Source organism: Nicotiana attenuata, chromosome 7 (genome assembly GCF_001879085.1).
Source record: "Nicotiana attenuata strain UT chromosome 7, NIATTr2, whole genome shotgun sequence".
In the NCBI taxonomy this organism is placed as follows: domain Eukaryota; kingdom Viridiplantae; phylum Streptophyta; class Magnoliopsida; order Solanales; family Solanaceae; genus Nicotiana; species Nicotiana attenuata.
Window position 1 is genome coordinate 107,615,717 of NC_031995.1, and position 18,659 is coordinate 107,634,375.

The 18,659-nt window shown below is 37.7% G+C and overlaps 1 protein-coding gene across 4 annotated transcripts in view; it reads left to right on the plus strand.

Annotated features, from left to right (window-relative positions):
* LOC109229651 overlaps positions 9,566-18,659 on the plus strand; it is an 18,681-nt gene continuing 9,587 nt past the window's right edge. For 3 of the 4 annotated variants that reach the window (XR_002068585.1, XR_002068586.1, XM_019395174.1), the window contains exons 1-2: positions 9,566-9,892; positions 11,214-11,333. Coding sequence is in view for 2 of the 4 variants with exons in the window: in XM_019395174.1 (XP_019250719.1) it covers positions 9,759-9,892; positions 11,214-11,333 (254 nt within the window). In the remaining 2 variants the exon portion in view is untranslated. The remainder of the gene's footprint in view (positions 9,893-11,213; positions 11,334-18,659) is intronic. The other variant, XM_019395173.1, reaches the window with a different exon arrangement.

The following is an 18,659-nucleotide window of genomic DNA, read 5'->3' on the forward strand; positions in this document are numbered from 1 at the left end:
GTCACATTTGAGCCAAGCGCCAATGGGGGTCTGATAGGGGAAGACCAAGCGGTCTTATGGTGTTAATCTGGGCTCGATTGGGTTACTTTGGACTTTGATCGGAAAATTTCAATTCAATATTCGAGACGCTCCGGACAGATTCGAGATAGAATACCATGGGGGTTGGATAAAGGAAGAAGAGAGGGTATCAGGGTGTTAATTTGGGGTGGTTTGGAAGGAGTTGAGTCATGGCCGGAAAAGTTTAGATCTGATATTCGAGGCGATTGGATGGGATTCGAGATAAACTAAGATGGGGGTTGGAAAGAGGAGAGAACGGTGGTTCTAGGGTGTAATTTTGGTGGCCATCGGAGCATCGCCAGCGGCAGCGGCGATTTCCGGCCGGCGGCGCTAGGGCGGAGGACGGCGGAGATGGGAGGAGGACGGCGGGGCAACGCCGGCGTTACAGGGAGTACGAGGAAGATGGGTTANCTTGGTGATGTTTCTTGACATGAGATTTCCCACATTTATCGGGTACCCCACCATAATAGAAGCCGCAACAATTTCCCGAGAGACTGGGATATCACTGTCATGCTGGGATGGGTCTAGCCTGCAGACAAATGTACACCACCCTTTTGCTTCAAAGCTCAGAGTGTTTCTAGCTATTTGTACCCTAGGTGTAAGCCAAGTCGGTGTTGTCCCGGGGATGGCTATCACCTCCTCAAGCCATAGACGGACTGCCTCATCTAAAGCCACCTTCTCCAAGTATAGGGATTCATCCTCATCATCAAACCCGGCATATGTGTTCAGTGTCTTGCCATCAAATCTGATCTTCCGGTTCCGTACCTTGGTCACATAGGTGCCCTTTTTGATGTGGGCAACATTGGCTGGTTCCGCCGGAAAACTTGAAATCGATATTCGAACTGTTCCGGTCACATTTGAGCCAAGCGCCCATGGGGGTCTGATAGGGGAAGACCAAGCGGTCTTATGGTGTTAATCTGGGCTCGATTGGGTTACTTTGGACTTTGACCGAAAAATTTCAATTCAATATTCGAGACGCTCCGGACAGATTCGAGATAGAATACCATGGGGGTTGGATAAAGGAAGAAGAGAGGGTATCAGGGTGTTAATTTGGGGTGGTTTGGAAGGAGTTGAGTCATGGCCGGAAAAGTTTAGATCTGATATTCGAGGCGATTGGATGGGATTCGAGATAAGCTAAGATGGGGGTTGGAAAGAGGAGAGGACGGTGGTTCTAGGGTGTAATTTTGGCGGCCATCGGAGCATCGCCGCCGCCGGCGGCGATTTCCGGCCGGCGGCGCTAGGGCGGAGGACGGCGGAGATGGGAGGAGGACGGCGAGGCAACGCCGGCGTTACAGGGAGTACGAGGAAGATGGGTTATGTTTTTGTTTTTTTTGTATGGTTTTCGGACAGTTTTATTTAGATTCGAGAATCAATCGTGGCCATTGGATTTGGGGGAATGGACGGTCATGATTAAACGACGTCAAAACGACGTCGTTTTGAGTATGGGGCAATTGGACCGGGCAGGGCGTTTGGGCCAGTGGTTTGGTCCAGTTTTGAGGGATTTTTTGGGGTGGGCTAAACCATTTTTGGCCCAATTTGGGCATTTTATTGAGACCAATTTGTTTTCTTTGTATTTTCTTGCTTTTGTATTATTTTTTTTTATGTATTTTTATATTTATTTATCTATTTTATAAAATGCTACAATAAAACTAAAAACAAATTGACTCTAACAATTATATTTCCTAATTGATTCCTAAAGAGAAATGCAAACTAATACCAAAAATGCAAAATGGACCCCTTTTGTTATTTTCTTAACATTTTGTTCTAAAACAAATTATTACTAAAATATGAAATTAAATCCTAAATGCAAAAATGCATATTTTTGTATTTTCATATGAATTAAAGTGCACAAATAAAATTGCAACAATTACCAAAAGTGCCACAAAATTCACAAAACATTATAAAATACTAAAGAAATTGTTTTTGTTTGAAATTTTGGGAATTATTGCTTAGGGCAAAAATCACGTGCTCACACTTTATTTTCTGTTTTCACAAATAAAAAACGGCTAAAACTTCTACAAATCTTCTGAAAAAACGTAATTATGTCAAAAATCCCAATTATGCTACAATTTAATGAGAATTGGGATATAAAAATTCAATGTACCCAGTTTGTAGATATTTTGTAGATAAATTGTAGATTATTTGTATTCTAATTGTAGATGCTTTATTTTCTGTTTTCACAAATAAAAAATAACTAATACTTCTACAAATCTTCTGCAAAAAACGCAATTATGTCGAAAATCTCAATTAAACTACAATCAAATGGGAATTGGGATATTAAAATTTAATATACCCAGTTTGTAGATATTTTGTAGATGAATTGTAGATTATTTGTATTCTGATTGTAGATGCATTGTTTTCAATTGTAGATGCATTTCTATATTCCTATGCCACATAGGAATTTTTACATTCTTCAATTGTTGTCAAGAAGATGTAGTTGATAATAAGGAAGTTCAGATTTTACAAAATTAATACTCTCCATCACATGGTTGTACGTAGCTCAATGGTGAGTCTTTGAGAAGAAAGAGAGACAAATGGAACAGACAGAAAGAGAAATAGCATGTCTTTTTAATGCAAGAGTAGAAGGAGCAGTTAAGATTGTTACAATAATATCGTTTTATCTGATCAAAGCTAGCTGATATTGGAGTTCTTAATATATATATATATATATATATATAGTAAGTGCAGGAAGGAAACATGAAGAAACCCTTCCTAAGATGTGTGCTTTAAGTTTCTGATAACCGGAGTAGATTTAATTTGTGTATGTGATTAACTGCAAAGATAGAGTTGACTGAGGCAGTTAAATTGATTGGTAAATTTCTACTTGGTAATTAAAAAAATGGATAGTTACCAAAAACAGAAGAAGAGATAATTGTTTATCTACTAAGGAAAGACAAAAAAACATTTACTTATCCTAAAAAAAATATTTTTATCTAGTTTTATCTCCTAACATCAATGTATATTTTCAAGCGAGACTAAGTTTTGGATATTGGTTCAAAATAATAACGGCCAGCATAACTTAATATGTTAACAAAACTGCTCAAGATAAGGATGCTAGCTTTTTAGGTTAAAATACACTATGGTATAGAATTGGTAATTTGGTATACTAAGTGTAATTAAGTCAAACCTTAAACATTGAGGGTAATAAGGTTTCTATGTGGCATAGGAATGTAAAAATTCCTTACCAGAATGGTCCAATAGTTGAGCGGCAGAGATAGCGGCAAGAGTAATCAAAATCGATAAATCGTGCCGTGCACTAGTTATGGCAATTTGGGAAGACTTCGTGTTGTATTCAACGTAGCTAGCTATCCTATTGCATGACACACAAAATCTACCAGGTTATCATAATTTCAGAATTACGAACAAAAGAGTAAAAAATATAAGATGTATTGTAGGCAAGTTATGACAAAATAGTAGGATTTGATGTTTTATTCAATCTAGCTATCTTGTTGGTAATTACAAACTCTATCACATTGTTTATCTCATTTTCTCCATGATCAATGACACACCTAGATAACCTGCCTATAGGACGATTTAAATTCTGCATGCCACTTAGATATCATGTTTTAGGTTCTAAGCAGCTGAAAATAAGTGTCATGTTCGTAATGCTGAAGTCAGTAACATATAGAAATCATGCCTATAGGGGGTTCTTAAATAAATCTGATTCGCTTCATTCACACTCAATGTTAGATATCATGTTCATAGGGTTTAAATCAGCAATAATAGATACCATCACCTGCAGAACCTGAAACTGGTCCGTTTTAAAATCAGTCTATTATGAATCAGTTTTAAACAATCTAATTCCCTTACTTAATGAGATTTAGCAAGCATGCCTATTGGATCCCAAACAATTCGTTTTTACTGTTTCACCGCATTGTGAATTAAAGTAGGTATCATGTCTATAGGACTCCGTTTAAACACTTAGGCAAGCCTTAGGTAATAACAACAATAAAACTGAATTCGCCTTTGTTAATTAGTAACTGCTCCAACCAGCAGGCAGGCCTGACTTGGGCTTCTTATCTGAGGTATCTGATTAATCTGGCTCTGAATCAAACTCCCCTCGTCTTTAGTATTTTTAATCAGACCTAAAAAGTATGTGCAAGTCATGCTAGTTATGTATTTTTTTGTTTAAGGAGGTATATATGAGCCTTTATCTGTTTATGTGTTCTCCCCAACATGCAGTACGTGTTTTTGTATGCCGCCTTAGATTTTATCCTTTGAAACAAATCAGCCTAATATCCCTTTCCTTTAGGAATAGTAGTCCTAAGTGCCTCCGGGACTGATAGGAATGGGACGGGTAAAAGCATGCAATAGTAATCGAGACCAATCCGCGCTTTAGAACCTTAAACGGGGTGGAAAAGGGTAGATATGGATATGATGACCGGTGCGCTAATACCACGTGTAGCCCCTCTTCTGAGGAGTGATTACCGGGTATTGCATTGATGTGATCCATATTTTAAATAAACCTAGGACCCCCTTTCCCTTATTTCCCTTTTTCTCCTTGTTTAAAATCAGCTTTTATTGCTCTTTCATACTTTGTTCCCTTTCAAACATTTGTTATTTGAAATCCCCTCTTGTCTGAGCCTTATTTATTTATATGTTAATTGCACCCAAATTCACAATGACTGTCTGGCCGGGAACCACACTAGTGGATCCTGAGGGGTGCCTAACACCTTCCCCTTGGGATAATTTCAAGCCCTTACCCAATCTCTGGTTAATCAAACTTAGAATTGAATCTCTATTGGTGTCCTAATGCACCTTAAAATTTGTATAATTTTTATATATAACATACATAATGTGTATATATATATATATATATATATTTTTTTTTTACGGCTATTATTTTAAGAGCGGCTATACAGTGTCATTTTCTCAAAGATTATTTGAGGTTGATCTTGAAATTTGTCCCCATAATTGATAATATTACCAGAATGGTCCAATAGTTGAGCGGCAGAGATAGCGGCAAGAGTAATCAAAATCGATAAATTGTGCCATGCACTAGTTATGGCAATTTGGGAAGACTTCATGTTGTATTCAACGTAGCTAGCTATCATATTGCATAACACACAAAATCTACCAGGTTATCATAATTTCAAAATTACGAACAAAAGAGTAAAAAATATAAGATGTATTGTAGGCAAGTTATGACAAAATAGTAGGTTTTCATGTTTTATTCAAATTAGCTATCTTGTTGGGTAAATACAAACTCTATCACATTGTTATGTTTCTCCAATGGTACCTTATACAAACACTTGTGACAAAACGGTAGAACTTTTAGCTATATTGATCATATCACTAGAGTACATTTAATAGAGAATTTTACCAGATTGGTAAAGCTTAGCTCAAACTACTTATTTAACTGTGAACAATTATGATAAGACGGCAGACTACAGTGACGGAGCCACATTCAATCAAGGGGTGTTCGACATCCCGTCGCCGGAAAATTATATTGTATTGCTAAATAAATTTTTTGTTTATGTATATTTACTATATGTTGACTCCCCTAAACTTTTCCATGTATCTAATTTTTTTATATTTTGACACCCGTTGGTGAAACTTTTGGCTCTGCCACTAATAGGCTACATACCTTTTTTCTTCCATGAAAGAACTAAATTCAAAATGTGACTTCTACTTCTTCTTATCTACTAAATTATTCATGCAAGAAATTACTTTAGCAAGTAAAATGACCATCTACAAAATAATGCGGAAGATGTAAATACACAGTAAAATCGAAAATGAACATTGTGGACTAAATTAAAATCGAGGCATTGTGACAAGAGAGATTGTAAATACTACAAAAGGTTCTTCCACCTAAAATTAATCAAACTTATATTTCCTTAATTCCTAAGGTCAAAAATCCGGAATGCATCATCCAATACTGTCCTGTCAGCCTCTGCACCACCATTTACAAAACCATTACGAAAATTATTGTCAATCGCATTCGCCCCTACCTCCACTCATTAATTAGCCCATACCAGAGTAGTTTCATCATAGGCCGTCGAGCCATTGACAATGCAATCATTGTCCAAGAAGCAGTGCACTTTTTCAACAAACGCAAAGGAACTGTAGGTCATATGTTGATAAAAATTGACCTAGAAAAAAAATATTTGACCGACTTGAATGGTCCTTCATACATTACTCCCTCACTAGCCTTAACTTCCCTCAATCCCGAATCACACTCATTATGAACTGCATTTCCGCCTCCTCCATCTCCATTATGGTTAACGGCAAACCCACACCTTTCTTCTCACCAACCAGAGGTATCCAACATGGCGACCCCATATCCCCATATATATTCATTATATGCATGAAAACACTTACTCGTCTTATTCTACATGCCACAGACGCTAAGGAATGGGACCCCATTCTGATCTCCCGACATGGGCCCTCTATCTCCCACCTCATATTTGCAGATGACCTAATTCATTTCGCCAAAGCAGATTTTGAAAACACATCTAACGTTCACTCCATCATCCAATGCTTTGGCATTCTCGTTGGCCAACAAATTAATTATGCTAAATCAAAAATTATCTTCTCACCAAATACCCCACAAAATACTCGCCAACGTATCTCTATTATTCTTTGTATGCGTACATCCTTCACTGTTGGTAAATATCTCGGACTACCCATCACAAACCTTCAACCAAAGAGTAGCGATTACCAATGTCTTCTTGATCGCATGCGCACTCAATTACAGGGATGAAAAATAAAGTTTCTTAACCTGGCGGGTCGTACTACACTCATCCAATCTGTTCTAGCCTCCATTCCCACTTATGCCATGTAAAATAATCTTCTACCAACAAAAATTCTCAACCACATTGATCAAATTCAACGAAACTTCCGTTGGGGCACCACCGCAGAAAATAAACGTCTTCATGTAGTCAACTGGTATCAAGTTACCCTCCCCAAACGACAAGGTGGATTGAGTCTTCAAAAAACTAAAGGCAAAAATATGGCCCTTCTTATCAGTCTCGCTTGGCGTTTTCGCCAGCAACCCAATACTCTTTGGGCGCAAGTTCTTCGCGCCAAATATCACCACTAACCACAACACCCCAACACTCTTACAACCAAAAAGCATGCTTCATTCATATGGAAGTCCTTAGTAAAAAGTTATTCCACTTTCACACAAGCTGATAAATGGCAGATCGACAACGGATCACTCATCAATGTATGGAATGATACTTGGCTATCTAACAACTGCCCCCTTCGAAGCCTTCTCCAAGGCCCCCTCAATTCGTTATAATCTACTATCACAGTTAACTCCCTCATTCAACAAGGTCAGTGGAATACCTCTCTAATTTCATTCCATTTGCCCCACACGTTCTGCGACTCATACATAATACGTATTTTCACCCATCCCTTAACCGACTTGATATACTCTCTTGGGTGTTTTCACAATATGGCTTCTCCACTGCTTCCGCATATAAGCTTTATCTACACATATCCCCTCCCCGATTAACCATCTATCCCTGACCTACCCTGGATCTGGAAGCTCAACATTCCACCAAAGCTCAAAACCTTCCTCTGGCTTCTCCTACTACAACTCCTCCCCACAGCCTCTTTCTTAGTCTCCATTAATATGCTTACCACACCTAACTGCCACTCTTGTCCCCACGTCCCTAAAACACTCACCACCTATTTTTTTAATGTCCGATTGCACACCACGCATGGTCTTTTTTCCACATCACACCGCCAACTACAAATTTCTCGGCCTGGCTCAAGCTTTATTGTGCCACCCCACAGGAACCTTTCACATATCATGGTATTGGTGTTCCTACATCACTCATGGTTCCTTTTATCCTCTGGCATATTTGAAAAAACAGAAATGAATCTTTTCAACAACCTCCACAACCTCGTTCACCCACCAACCATCCTCTTCCATGTTATCGAATTTCACTCCTTATCTCCTATAAAACCAACAATCCCTTCTACTCATGTCTAACACATTAAATGGCACCCCCTGAAGCTCCTTTTTGTAAACTTAACACTGATGGCTCCTTTAATCCTCACACGCTGCAAGCATTAGCTGGAGGAGTTATCTGAAATCACCAAGGACAGTGGATCCGAGGCTTCACTATGCCAATTGTTTGCTCTACTACTTTAGAATCTGAACTCCGAGCCCTCCTCTTAGGTCTCCAGCTTGCAACTGACCTACTTTTCCTGCCTTTAAAGATCGAAACCGATTCACAGGTACTTATCTCCATGATACGCAATGGGAGTGATGTATACTCATATTTTATTTTTGATTGCAGGATTTTACTCCACCAGCTGTAGACAGCCACACTTGACCACATCTATCGGGAGGCAAATGGTGTAGCACACGCCCTAGCAAAATATGGCATGCTCCTAACTCCTTCTGAAGGCTAATTGTAGTGGAGTCCAATACATTTTATGTCTCCCCCACCCTTTACTTTCGATGCTTTCAATAAGGACTTTTCGGATGTTATTGTGCCACGATTTGGTCCCTCTTTGTAATAATGTTACTGTTTAGCTTTTAACATAATCGTATCCTTATTACCAACAAAAAAATACTACAAAAGGCAAAGTACAAATTCAGTCGTTAGGTATACGAACAAGAAATGAGCTTAACTTTTAGTAGATGAAATTTTAAACAATAACTCACAAATTATTTGGATGGTTGTTATGTATCGTTTCATAATGTATCGTATAATATTGTATTATATTGTAATGTATCATTTTGATGTATATAAGCCTAAGTATTCCTCAATGACCAATAACGTACAAGTACCGTGAGGGAAAGGTGAAAAGAACTCTATTTAGAGAATGCAATAGAGAACCTGAGATCCGATGCGAACAATTAGTCGGATATTTGGATAGATTGTATTATTTACCGCTGTTTCATGATGTCATGCACCAATAATATGAAGAATAAACTTGCAATATTAAAAAAAAAAGTAAGATACGAGATAAAATTGTTATACAAGATTGTAGGGTAGAACATAAAATATGATTATCTAATAATAAGGAAGGACAAAATAAAAGAAAAAAAATAAGGTAACGACGCGACCAAACCAAATCGGCCGTTCTATAAAGTGACACTTTTTGTTGTTACATAACGATGAGTTTAACAATACGATACAATACAATAAAATTTAAATAACAATAAAAATAAATATTGTATTTAAAGTAACAATACGATACAATACAACATGTAACAACCATCGAAACAAGCTATTAGGAAAGCTTATAAGCTATGTGTTAAAGTGGGCAAAAACCAATTTAGAGCCCGTCTGGATTGACTTAAAAAAAGTGGCTTTTCAACAGAAATAGTTTTTACGCCAAAAAAAAAAATAAGTTGAAGTTGCCCAACTTATTACTCTTGGCTTGTTTTAAGCCATTTTTTAATTTATTTTAAGTATTTTTTAACTCTTCCAAATATTAAAAAAATTTTATAAAGCTTAATAGCTCATTTGGCCCGCTTAAAAAGCCAATCAAATTAATAGCACAAAAGTTTTTCCCATTGTGTTAAATCCAAAGAGAAAGGACAACCACCTTTTCATATTCATTTCGTGCAAATAGGCAAATCATAATTGTGTGGAAAGAAAAGGAAACTGCATTCCCAGAATTATTATGTGGAAAGCAATCCAAGAAAGACATTGTCTCCTTCTCACAAAGTTGTTATACTACTAATAGCTTACTTATTCAGTTTGCTTCATAACCCAAAAATTCCCAAACCCATAATGACTACTCTCTTCCACTTTCCCAAATTAGTCTTCTTTTCTCCTCTCCCTACTTCTCTCTGCTGCACTCGTCATCATTACCTTCTTGTTTACCGTTCAAAACCAGCAATTTGTGCTTCAACTAAAAAACCCAGGTTCGTTTTTCATTACTCTTTTTGCTTTTTTCTTGGGTTTTTTCTACGTTTCTTGAGTGTAAAATGGTTGTAGTTTGGTTCTTGATACTGATACTATGTTTATAGTTTGGTTCTTGGTACTGACATTTTAGCTCCGAGAGTCTCTGAATGCACTAATGTGATGCTTTTGCTTCAAAAATCTTGTTTGTTTGTGCTTCAATAAAAAAAATTCAGGTTCTTTTTCATTATCCTTTTGGCTATATTTTTTGTTTTTTCTACGTTTCTTGAGTGCACTATGTTTGTGGTGTAAGATTGATTATGTATAGACATATGAACACAATCTTGAGTTAGGGTTAGATACACATACCATTCAACTCCATTGATTCAGCTGCGATAGCAAACGACAGTTAAGCTTGGTACCTGTTGCTAGTGGGAGGTAGCAGGTATTTTTTGGAGTTAGTCGAGGTGCTCATAAGCTGGCCCGGACACCATGGTTATCCAAAAAAAAGAAATGCTCTCAGTCCGAAGAACACGACTGATGGGACGTCAACTGGTATACTACGTATTCAAGAACAAATAAGCTAAAAGTTTTCTGATAGCTAGGGAAAGGGGGGTGGATAATGCCTAGCCATCATAGGCCAATAATAGCTATTGGGCCTTGCTTATCCACACACACAATAAAATACTAATCAGGCCTTTTATTTAATCCATCACTTAGACTACATCACTATCCTTTCACGCTATAACCAATTAATGTAAGTCCAAATTACAACATGTGGTTCTTGACACATACTATGTCTGTAGTTTGGTTACTGGCTCTGAAACTGTGTTTGTAGTTTGGTTCTTGATACTGATACTATGCTTATAGTTTGGTTCTCGATACTGACCTTTTTAACTGTGATAGACTTTGAGTGCACTAATGTGAGTGATTTTTCTTCAAATCTAGGTTATTTTTGCTTCAATGGAAACTTACATTTCTGTTTTCATCACCCATTTAATTGTATTTTGGTTTTATGTACTTCCCTTGTTTGTGTGATGTTTGTGGTTTGGTTCTTGAGACTGACTTTTTAGCTTTTGAAAATCGTTAATGTGAGTGTGTTTCTTGGAATTGTGCGTCAAGAATAAATTCAGGTTCTTTTTCATCACCCATTATTCTCTGTACTTTAGTTTTAGTTACATTTCTTAATTGTACTGTGCCTAGAGTTTGGTTCTCGATACTGACTTATTAGCTATGAGAAATCTTGGTTGCACTAACATGAGTAGTTTTCTTGAAACCTTGCGTTTTTGCTCGTACAGAGATGGGTGCTTGACGTTCTTTTTCTTGTTTTTACGGTGGGTATAGGGCAACCCGGAAGGTGAAAAGCAACATTGATCTCTGCAATGACATCAGGGAGCTTTTATCTTCTGTTGGACTTCCCGAGGATCATGTACCCACCATGAAGGAGCTTTCTCAGCACGGAAGGTGTGATTTGAATGCCCTTTCCATTGTTGGTTTTCGTTTTCCATTTTTTATTTCATTCTGCAGCTTCGAGGTTACATTGGTACAGTTAAATTTTTCGAAGCAATTTGATAAAAAGCTGTATGCGTACAGGGATGGACCTAATTCAAGTCAAACTCTAACTAAAAGTGGTAGCAGTTAAAAAGAATTTCACTTACCATGTATATAGCAACTAGGTCAAATGAAAGTGGACAAATGGAGTTATTTGTGTGGGAGCTATTAGCTACTTCTAGCTTTTCAGTTTTGGCATGTTTCATCAGTTATCTCTTCATGATGATGCATGATGAAGCATATGTGGAGCAACCGTTTGGTTTTGTTATTCAGTGGGAGTCAAAGATCTTGTTTGCCAATTACTTCGATCGCTATGTGGTTTAAGCCTCCTCGAGTATAATTTGGTAATTTAGCACATTCAGCAGATTGGCATGACTATCACCGAAATTGATTATCTTGCCTTCTATCAAAGCTAGCTCTGGATATTTGCATTTACAAGGTGGTTTTGCTGTTGACAAGTTGTGACATACTGAATGATCGGGAAGGTGTTGCAAAATCAAACTTCTCTTTCTACTTTTATTTTTATCTTTTTTTGATGTTAAAGTCGAAACATCTCTTTTAGTTCTTTTAGATCAAGAACTTAGTAGATATAAGTAATTATTAGGCATCGCATTGAGGTTCAAATCCATATCAGGTTGTTGTCATTTCATAATAGAAGTATGCTGTCAACAACTTTGAGGAGACGTGGATGACTGGTTTAAGATTCATTTATACTTCTATATTTTTGGATGTTAGAGAGAGCCCCTCTGGGATCTAGACGTTTGATTTGTAAGTTGAACCATCTCATAATAACTTGATTTGATATTACTTACCGGGCGAGTAGTGTAAGTTGGTTTCCAGAAGTACTCATTCTGATATCTTTTTGTGTCATTGGGATTTGGATATACAATATTTAAGAATGTAGGGCGTGATTAGATTGTTAGTTATATAGATACAAATAGGAAGGCTCACTTTCTATTGGATTCTCACTGCATGTTACAGTGTGAAATCTAGCCTAGAAGCAGAATCGGGTGATGGTGGTGGCAACTTACAAACAAATAAGGATCAAAACAATTACTCAAAGAAGTAAAGTTTGAAGAGACTACCATATAGAACTTCTGTGTGATAATAAAGCTGCCATTTATATTGCACCAGATCCAATGTTTCATGAGAACCAAGTACATGAAATAACAGAAAATATAGATTCAGGAGATATTGGCACTAAATTTGAAAATATAGATTCAGGAGATATTGGCACTAAATTTGTAAAGTCAAAGTATTAGTTTGCAAATTATGCACCAAGTTCTTTGTCTATTCACGAATCAATTATATATGTGGCAAGCTTGATACCTAGAAGATGTATACACTCAGTTGAGGAAGAGTGTCAAATAGTTAAACTTGGATTTTGGTTAAATATAAACTGGTGTAATAGAGTATGTAATAATGTACATATCAGCTATGTTGGAGCTATGAGGGCTAGGTTATATTCTCCGAATTGAAGATTTTACTAGACAACTGTTTCTTGTAAGCCTATAACTTTCGGGTCCAGTCGTTTGCAAGGAAACAAGAAAAAAGAAGATTATAAGTTACAATTCCAAGAAAGTTCAAGGGTGGGGGGTGGAGGGGGAGGTCAACTCCCAATACTCAAGTTAATAACTTTTTTTAAAGAAATAAATTGAATTGAAGCAAATAAAGGACGTAGAAATGTACATGAAAGTGCTTTAGTGCATGTATAGGTCATTGTGAGAATGTCTGCAGGTTGTTGCTTCTTTCTAGTGTGTTGTATTTTCATCTTTTTTTTTTGTTGTTAGTCTCTTGTATATGGATCTCTCTGTTCTACCAAAGGGAACTTGACAAGGAGTCTCAATAGGCTCTGTTTAAGAAAGAATCTCTTGCAGGAAGGTTGGCTAGGGATTTCTTGTGAAAACCGCAGCCCTGCTGAGTTCATAATGAGAAAATTTTCATCATTGAGCAGTGTTGTGAAGAGCGTGAAGCGAGGAAAAGCGACGAGCCCCTTTTCGCTTAAAGCAAGAAGCGAAGCGCTCGCTTTTTTGAAGTGAAGCGGAATTTAAAAAAAAATAAAATAAAAATAAATACTGCATTGACAACACGTGTAACTATAAGCAAATGTTCAATACTTCAATTTAAAAACTAAAGAGTAGCATCAATTAAAACACAAAATGAGCATCCTATTCTTCTACAAGATTGTCAAATTCTTATATTCCAGTATCATTATTATATTGCTCGTCATCTTCTTCAACTTCTTCTTCTTCTTCTTCATCAACTAGGGACAAAGTAGCTGCTTCTTTTCCCTTCCTCTATGAGCTTGAAGTTGAGGTACTCCCCCTCAAACCATAAATCCTCTCCCCAATTCCACGCGCCTCTGCAACATCACCCCAAGTGAGATCAGAAGTTTCCTCAAATACTTCTTCATCTGCATGATCTTCCGGGACTCCAGTTAGCCATTCATTAGCATCATCGATGTTGTCCAAACTAATTGGATAAATTATATTGTGAGCGTTGTAACGACGCCTCAATGTTGTATTGTACTTAATGGAGACTAGATCATTGAGACGCTTCAAGGTTAGTTTGTTCCTCTTTTTGGTATGAATCTGCAAGTAATAAGTAATTAGTAAGATTAGGACAATTGAGATATAATTTAATTAATATAATTTAATTATCTCAATATACTAAATCTTTTTTCTTAGTTCTTACATGTTCAAACACGCTCCAATTCCTTTCACACCCGGATGAGCTACACGTTAGAGTTAGAACCTTGATGGCAAACTTTTGTAATTCTAGAGTGAAATGGCCATATTGCTTCCACCATTCAACTGTGGAAGTAGAACAAATATACAAAACATAATATTTATAAAGAAATAACTTATTAATATAAAGCAACATATAAGCACTCGTTCACCTGATGACTTCATCTTTCTTTGTCTAATAACCATGTTTTTTTCCAAAAAGTTGCTCAGCATTCCTATAAGTACTAAATTGCTCCGTTATTTTATCTTACACAGATTTTTCAGGTATCAACTTCTCAATACATTCAATGTATCCATTCCACAATTCTTCATCTCCTATAATCCTCTCTTCATTGTCATAAAACGGTTCCGGGTTCAAAACAAGTCCAACTGCATGCAAAGGGCGATGAATTTGACTGCTCCACCTTTTATCTATGATCTCAAAAACTCTTTTATATTTTCTTTGATCACTAAAAGAGTCTCGAATAACCTCTTTTGCCCTATCCATTGCCTCGTAAAGGTAGCCCATTGGTGGTCTTTGCTCCCCATCCACCAAACGAAGCACGTTAACTAAAGGACCACCAATCTTCAATGCATGAACCACATTATTCCAGAATGAAAGAAAGCTTAATATCTACAGATTCTCTCCCTCGAGCTTCCCTAAATCATCTGAAACAAACAACTTCTTCATATTGCTTTTTTGCTCATACCTCCTATGCAAAGTCAAGAAAGCGGTAGCAAATCTTGTCTTTGCAGGTTTCACCAAACTTCTTTGTTTAGTGAATCTCTTCATCATACTCAATAACAAAGGCCTTTGAACAATATAGGAATGCACTCTAATTGCCTGGTTAAAGACTGAACTAAAGGGCCTTCCCTTGAAAATGTCACAAGATCAAATTAGTGCAATGTGCAGCACACAGAGTCCAATAAATATGCTGGTACGCTACAGACATCAAATCACCAGCTTTAACATTTTCACTGGCGTTGTCCGTGACAACTTGAACAACATTTTCTGCTCCAATAAAGTCTATTGTACTCTTGAACAAGGAGTACATTTTGGTTGAATTAGTAGAAGAGTTGCTTGCATCGACAGACTCAAGAAACAAGCTTCCCTTAGGAGAATTCACCAAGATATTGATGATCATTTTCCATTTCTTGCCGTCCACTTATCCATCATAATGGAACAACCAAACTTGTTCCATTCTACTTTGTGCTCCTCCACAATTTTGTTTGTCTCTTCCACCTCTTCTTTTAGATATGGACCTCTAACTTCATGATAAGTTGGAGGTTTCATTCCTGGATCATATTGGCCTACGACCTCAATAAAAGCAGAAAATGTGTCAGTATAATTAACACAATTAAAAGGAAGACCTGCATCATACATCCACCGCGCAAAAATTGCAACTGCACAATCCCTCAAAATCGCTTTGGCATCAATTTGACAATTACCACTTTTCCCTCTCATATCTCCCGTATTTTGCGGGAAATAACAATCCATAGGACCTTTAGTCTTACCGTTAGATCCACAACTTGAAGACATTATCCTTCCCCTGTTTTGTGATTTTAATGGAACCGACGAACCATCGTCACCTTATTCTATTTCATCATCGTCATCATCAAGATTATGCAGTTGTTCTTGTTCATGATGCATTTGAGTCTTTAACTCTCTTTTTCTTTTAAAGGTATGCTTTCATTTCTTCCTTCACATGCGCCGAAACTTTAGGACAAGATGCGACGCTTGGATCATCACTGATTAGATGAAATTTTAACGATAGATTCCCTAATTCGAAATCTTGTCACAAAAAAGACATCTAACTGCCATCTTGTTGGTCTCGCTAACTCTTATAGAATTAGCCCAAGCCGGGTCTTTCCTATCTTCTTTTGGTGCCATTAAAAGAACAACAACAACAACATACCCAGTAGTCTCCCACAAGTGGGGTATGGGGAGGGTAAAATGTACGCAGCCTTACCCCTACCCCTGGAAGAGAAGAAAGGCTGTTTCCGATAGACCCTCGGCTAGAGAATGACGGAAAAGAAAGGGTAATTGCAACAAGTAGGAATAACAACAAGATGAAATAAGATCGAATCCAAGAATACGCTCAAACTCTAGGTAGTAATAACCATCTATGAATAAAAGATATCATACTAACACTAATGCTAGCGAAGTGATTAAGACAAAGAGAAACGTTCGACTACCTACGATCCTTCTACCCTAATCTTTGACCTCCACACCCTCCTGTATAGGGCCATGTCCTTAATCAGCTCCAGCTGCGCCATGTCCCGCCTAATAACCTCTCCCCAAGACTTCTTAGGCCTACCTCTACCCCTCCTGTTGCCCACCGAGGCTAACTGCTCGCACCTTCTAACTGGGGCTTCTATACTTATCCTCTTAACATGCCCGAACCATCTCAACCTCGCCTCCCGCATCTTATGCTCCACAGGGGTCACTCCCACATTTTTCCGAATAACTTTATTCCTAATCTTATCCAATCCCGTATGCCCACACATCCATCTCAACATCCTCATCTCAACTACTTTTAGCTTCTGGGTATGAGAGTTCTTGACCGGCCAACACTCTGCTCCATACAACATAGTCGGTCTAACTACAACCTTGTAGAACTTACCTTTAAGTCTCAGCGGCACATTCTTATCACACAAGACACCGGAAGCGAGCCTCAACTTCATCCATCCTGCTCCGATACGATGTGTGACATCTTCATCTATCTCCCCGTTACCTTGTATTATAGATCCAAGATACTTGAAACTGCCTCTCTTGGGGATAACTTGCGTATCAAGCCTCACCTCCATATCCCCTTCCTTGGTACCGTTGCTGAACTTGCACTCCATGTATTCCGTCTCGGTCCTGCTCAACTTGAAACCCTTAAACTCTAGGGTCTTCCTCCAAACCTCCAGCCTCTCGTTAACACCACTCCGCGTTTCGCCAATTAAAACTATATTATCAGCAAATAACATACACCATGACACCTACCTTGAATGTGTCTTGTCAATGCGTCCATCACCAAGGAAAAATAGGAATGGACTAAGAGCTGATCCCTGGTGCAACCCCATCATAACCGGAAAGTGTTCCGAATCTCCTCCCGCTGCCCTAACCCCACCATTAAAAGAACAACTGAATAATACATAAAAAGACAATAAGAACTAAGAATACATGATATGAAAAAAATGGCAGTAAGTACCAAAAGAATGGCAGTATAACTGAAACGAAAAAATGGCCAGCATTTTGTTGCAATTTATCACTGAAACAGTGAAAGAAAATGAAGAAGAAGAAGAGGAGAATGAGAAAAAGATCCGAAAGGGAAAAAAAGAATCGTCAGTATTTCGCTCTATTTGGACACTGAAACACTGAAAGAAGAAGAAGAAGAAATCACATAGCTGGGACCAAACTTGATGATCTTGAAGTTGAAAAGTGTAGAAAACTTGAACCCTAGGTCGCTCTCTGTTGTTCTCTGTTGCTGCTGCTCGATGGTCTTTTAAAAAAGAGAGCCTTTTTAATTAATTAACAGTGGCAGCCCAGTTATAAAGAGAAGTGCTCGCTTCTGTCGCTTTGTTCGCTTCCTCGCTTTTTCAGGGAAAGCGATCGCTTTAGTATACTTGATACGCTTCGGATCAGAGAAGCGCTAGATGGTACACTTCAGATCAGAGAAGTGTCAGATGGTCCGCTTCGCATCGCTTCTCGCTTTAAGCGAGGAAGCGGTCGCTTTTAACAACACTGTCATTGAGTCTTTTTGATTCTCTTTATTATTCTCATTATGCACATAATGGAGGAGCCTTATGAGATGAAAATTTCACGTATGGTTCTGAAGCGGATTTCAGTTGAATGACGACCATAACAGATGTCAAATCCAAAGATATTTTGGAACCCCTTATATTTCATCCACGAGCAGCAAGTACATTATCAAAAGAAAAAGGAAAATATCCACAACCAGTAAGTAGTTGTGCTTGTATTGTGGTTATGAGTTCCTTGGTTAGTGTTCTAATACTAACAACATTCTTTAGCACATAGCAGTCGACGCAGTATTGACTTTTGGAGTTTCCATTAATCTTGTTATGAATTCCATTTCTTGAACTTTTCTCACTTTCCTTGTCTCTTTACTGCTTGACTCTACTTCTATGAACTGTTATATGGTCACCCAACACCACCAAACACCACCATATTATTATGTCAATATTACTGCAAAAACTTCTGCTGAAGTGGAAATGCGTCACAAGAATTTTGGATTTTAAGTCTTTAAGAATCACATTTTTAGAGACATTTCTGCAAGAAGAATATGGGGCCAAGCATGCTAATGAATTGGTGCACTAGATCTCGTATTATTGTACACGAAATAATAGGTGAAGCTTACTTCAATTATGACTATGGAATAGAAGCATTGCTTGAACCATTAGAACAAAAATAATGAGAGTTGAACTTCATCAAGCAAGCTATCCTTCTCGATTAAAATAAAATAAAATTCACCAAGCAGGCTATTTTGCGGTTCCTTACTTCTTTTTA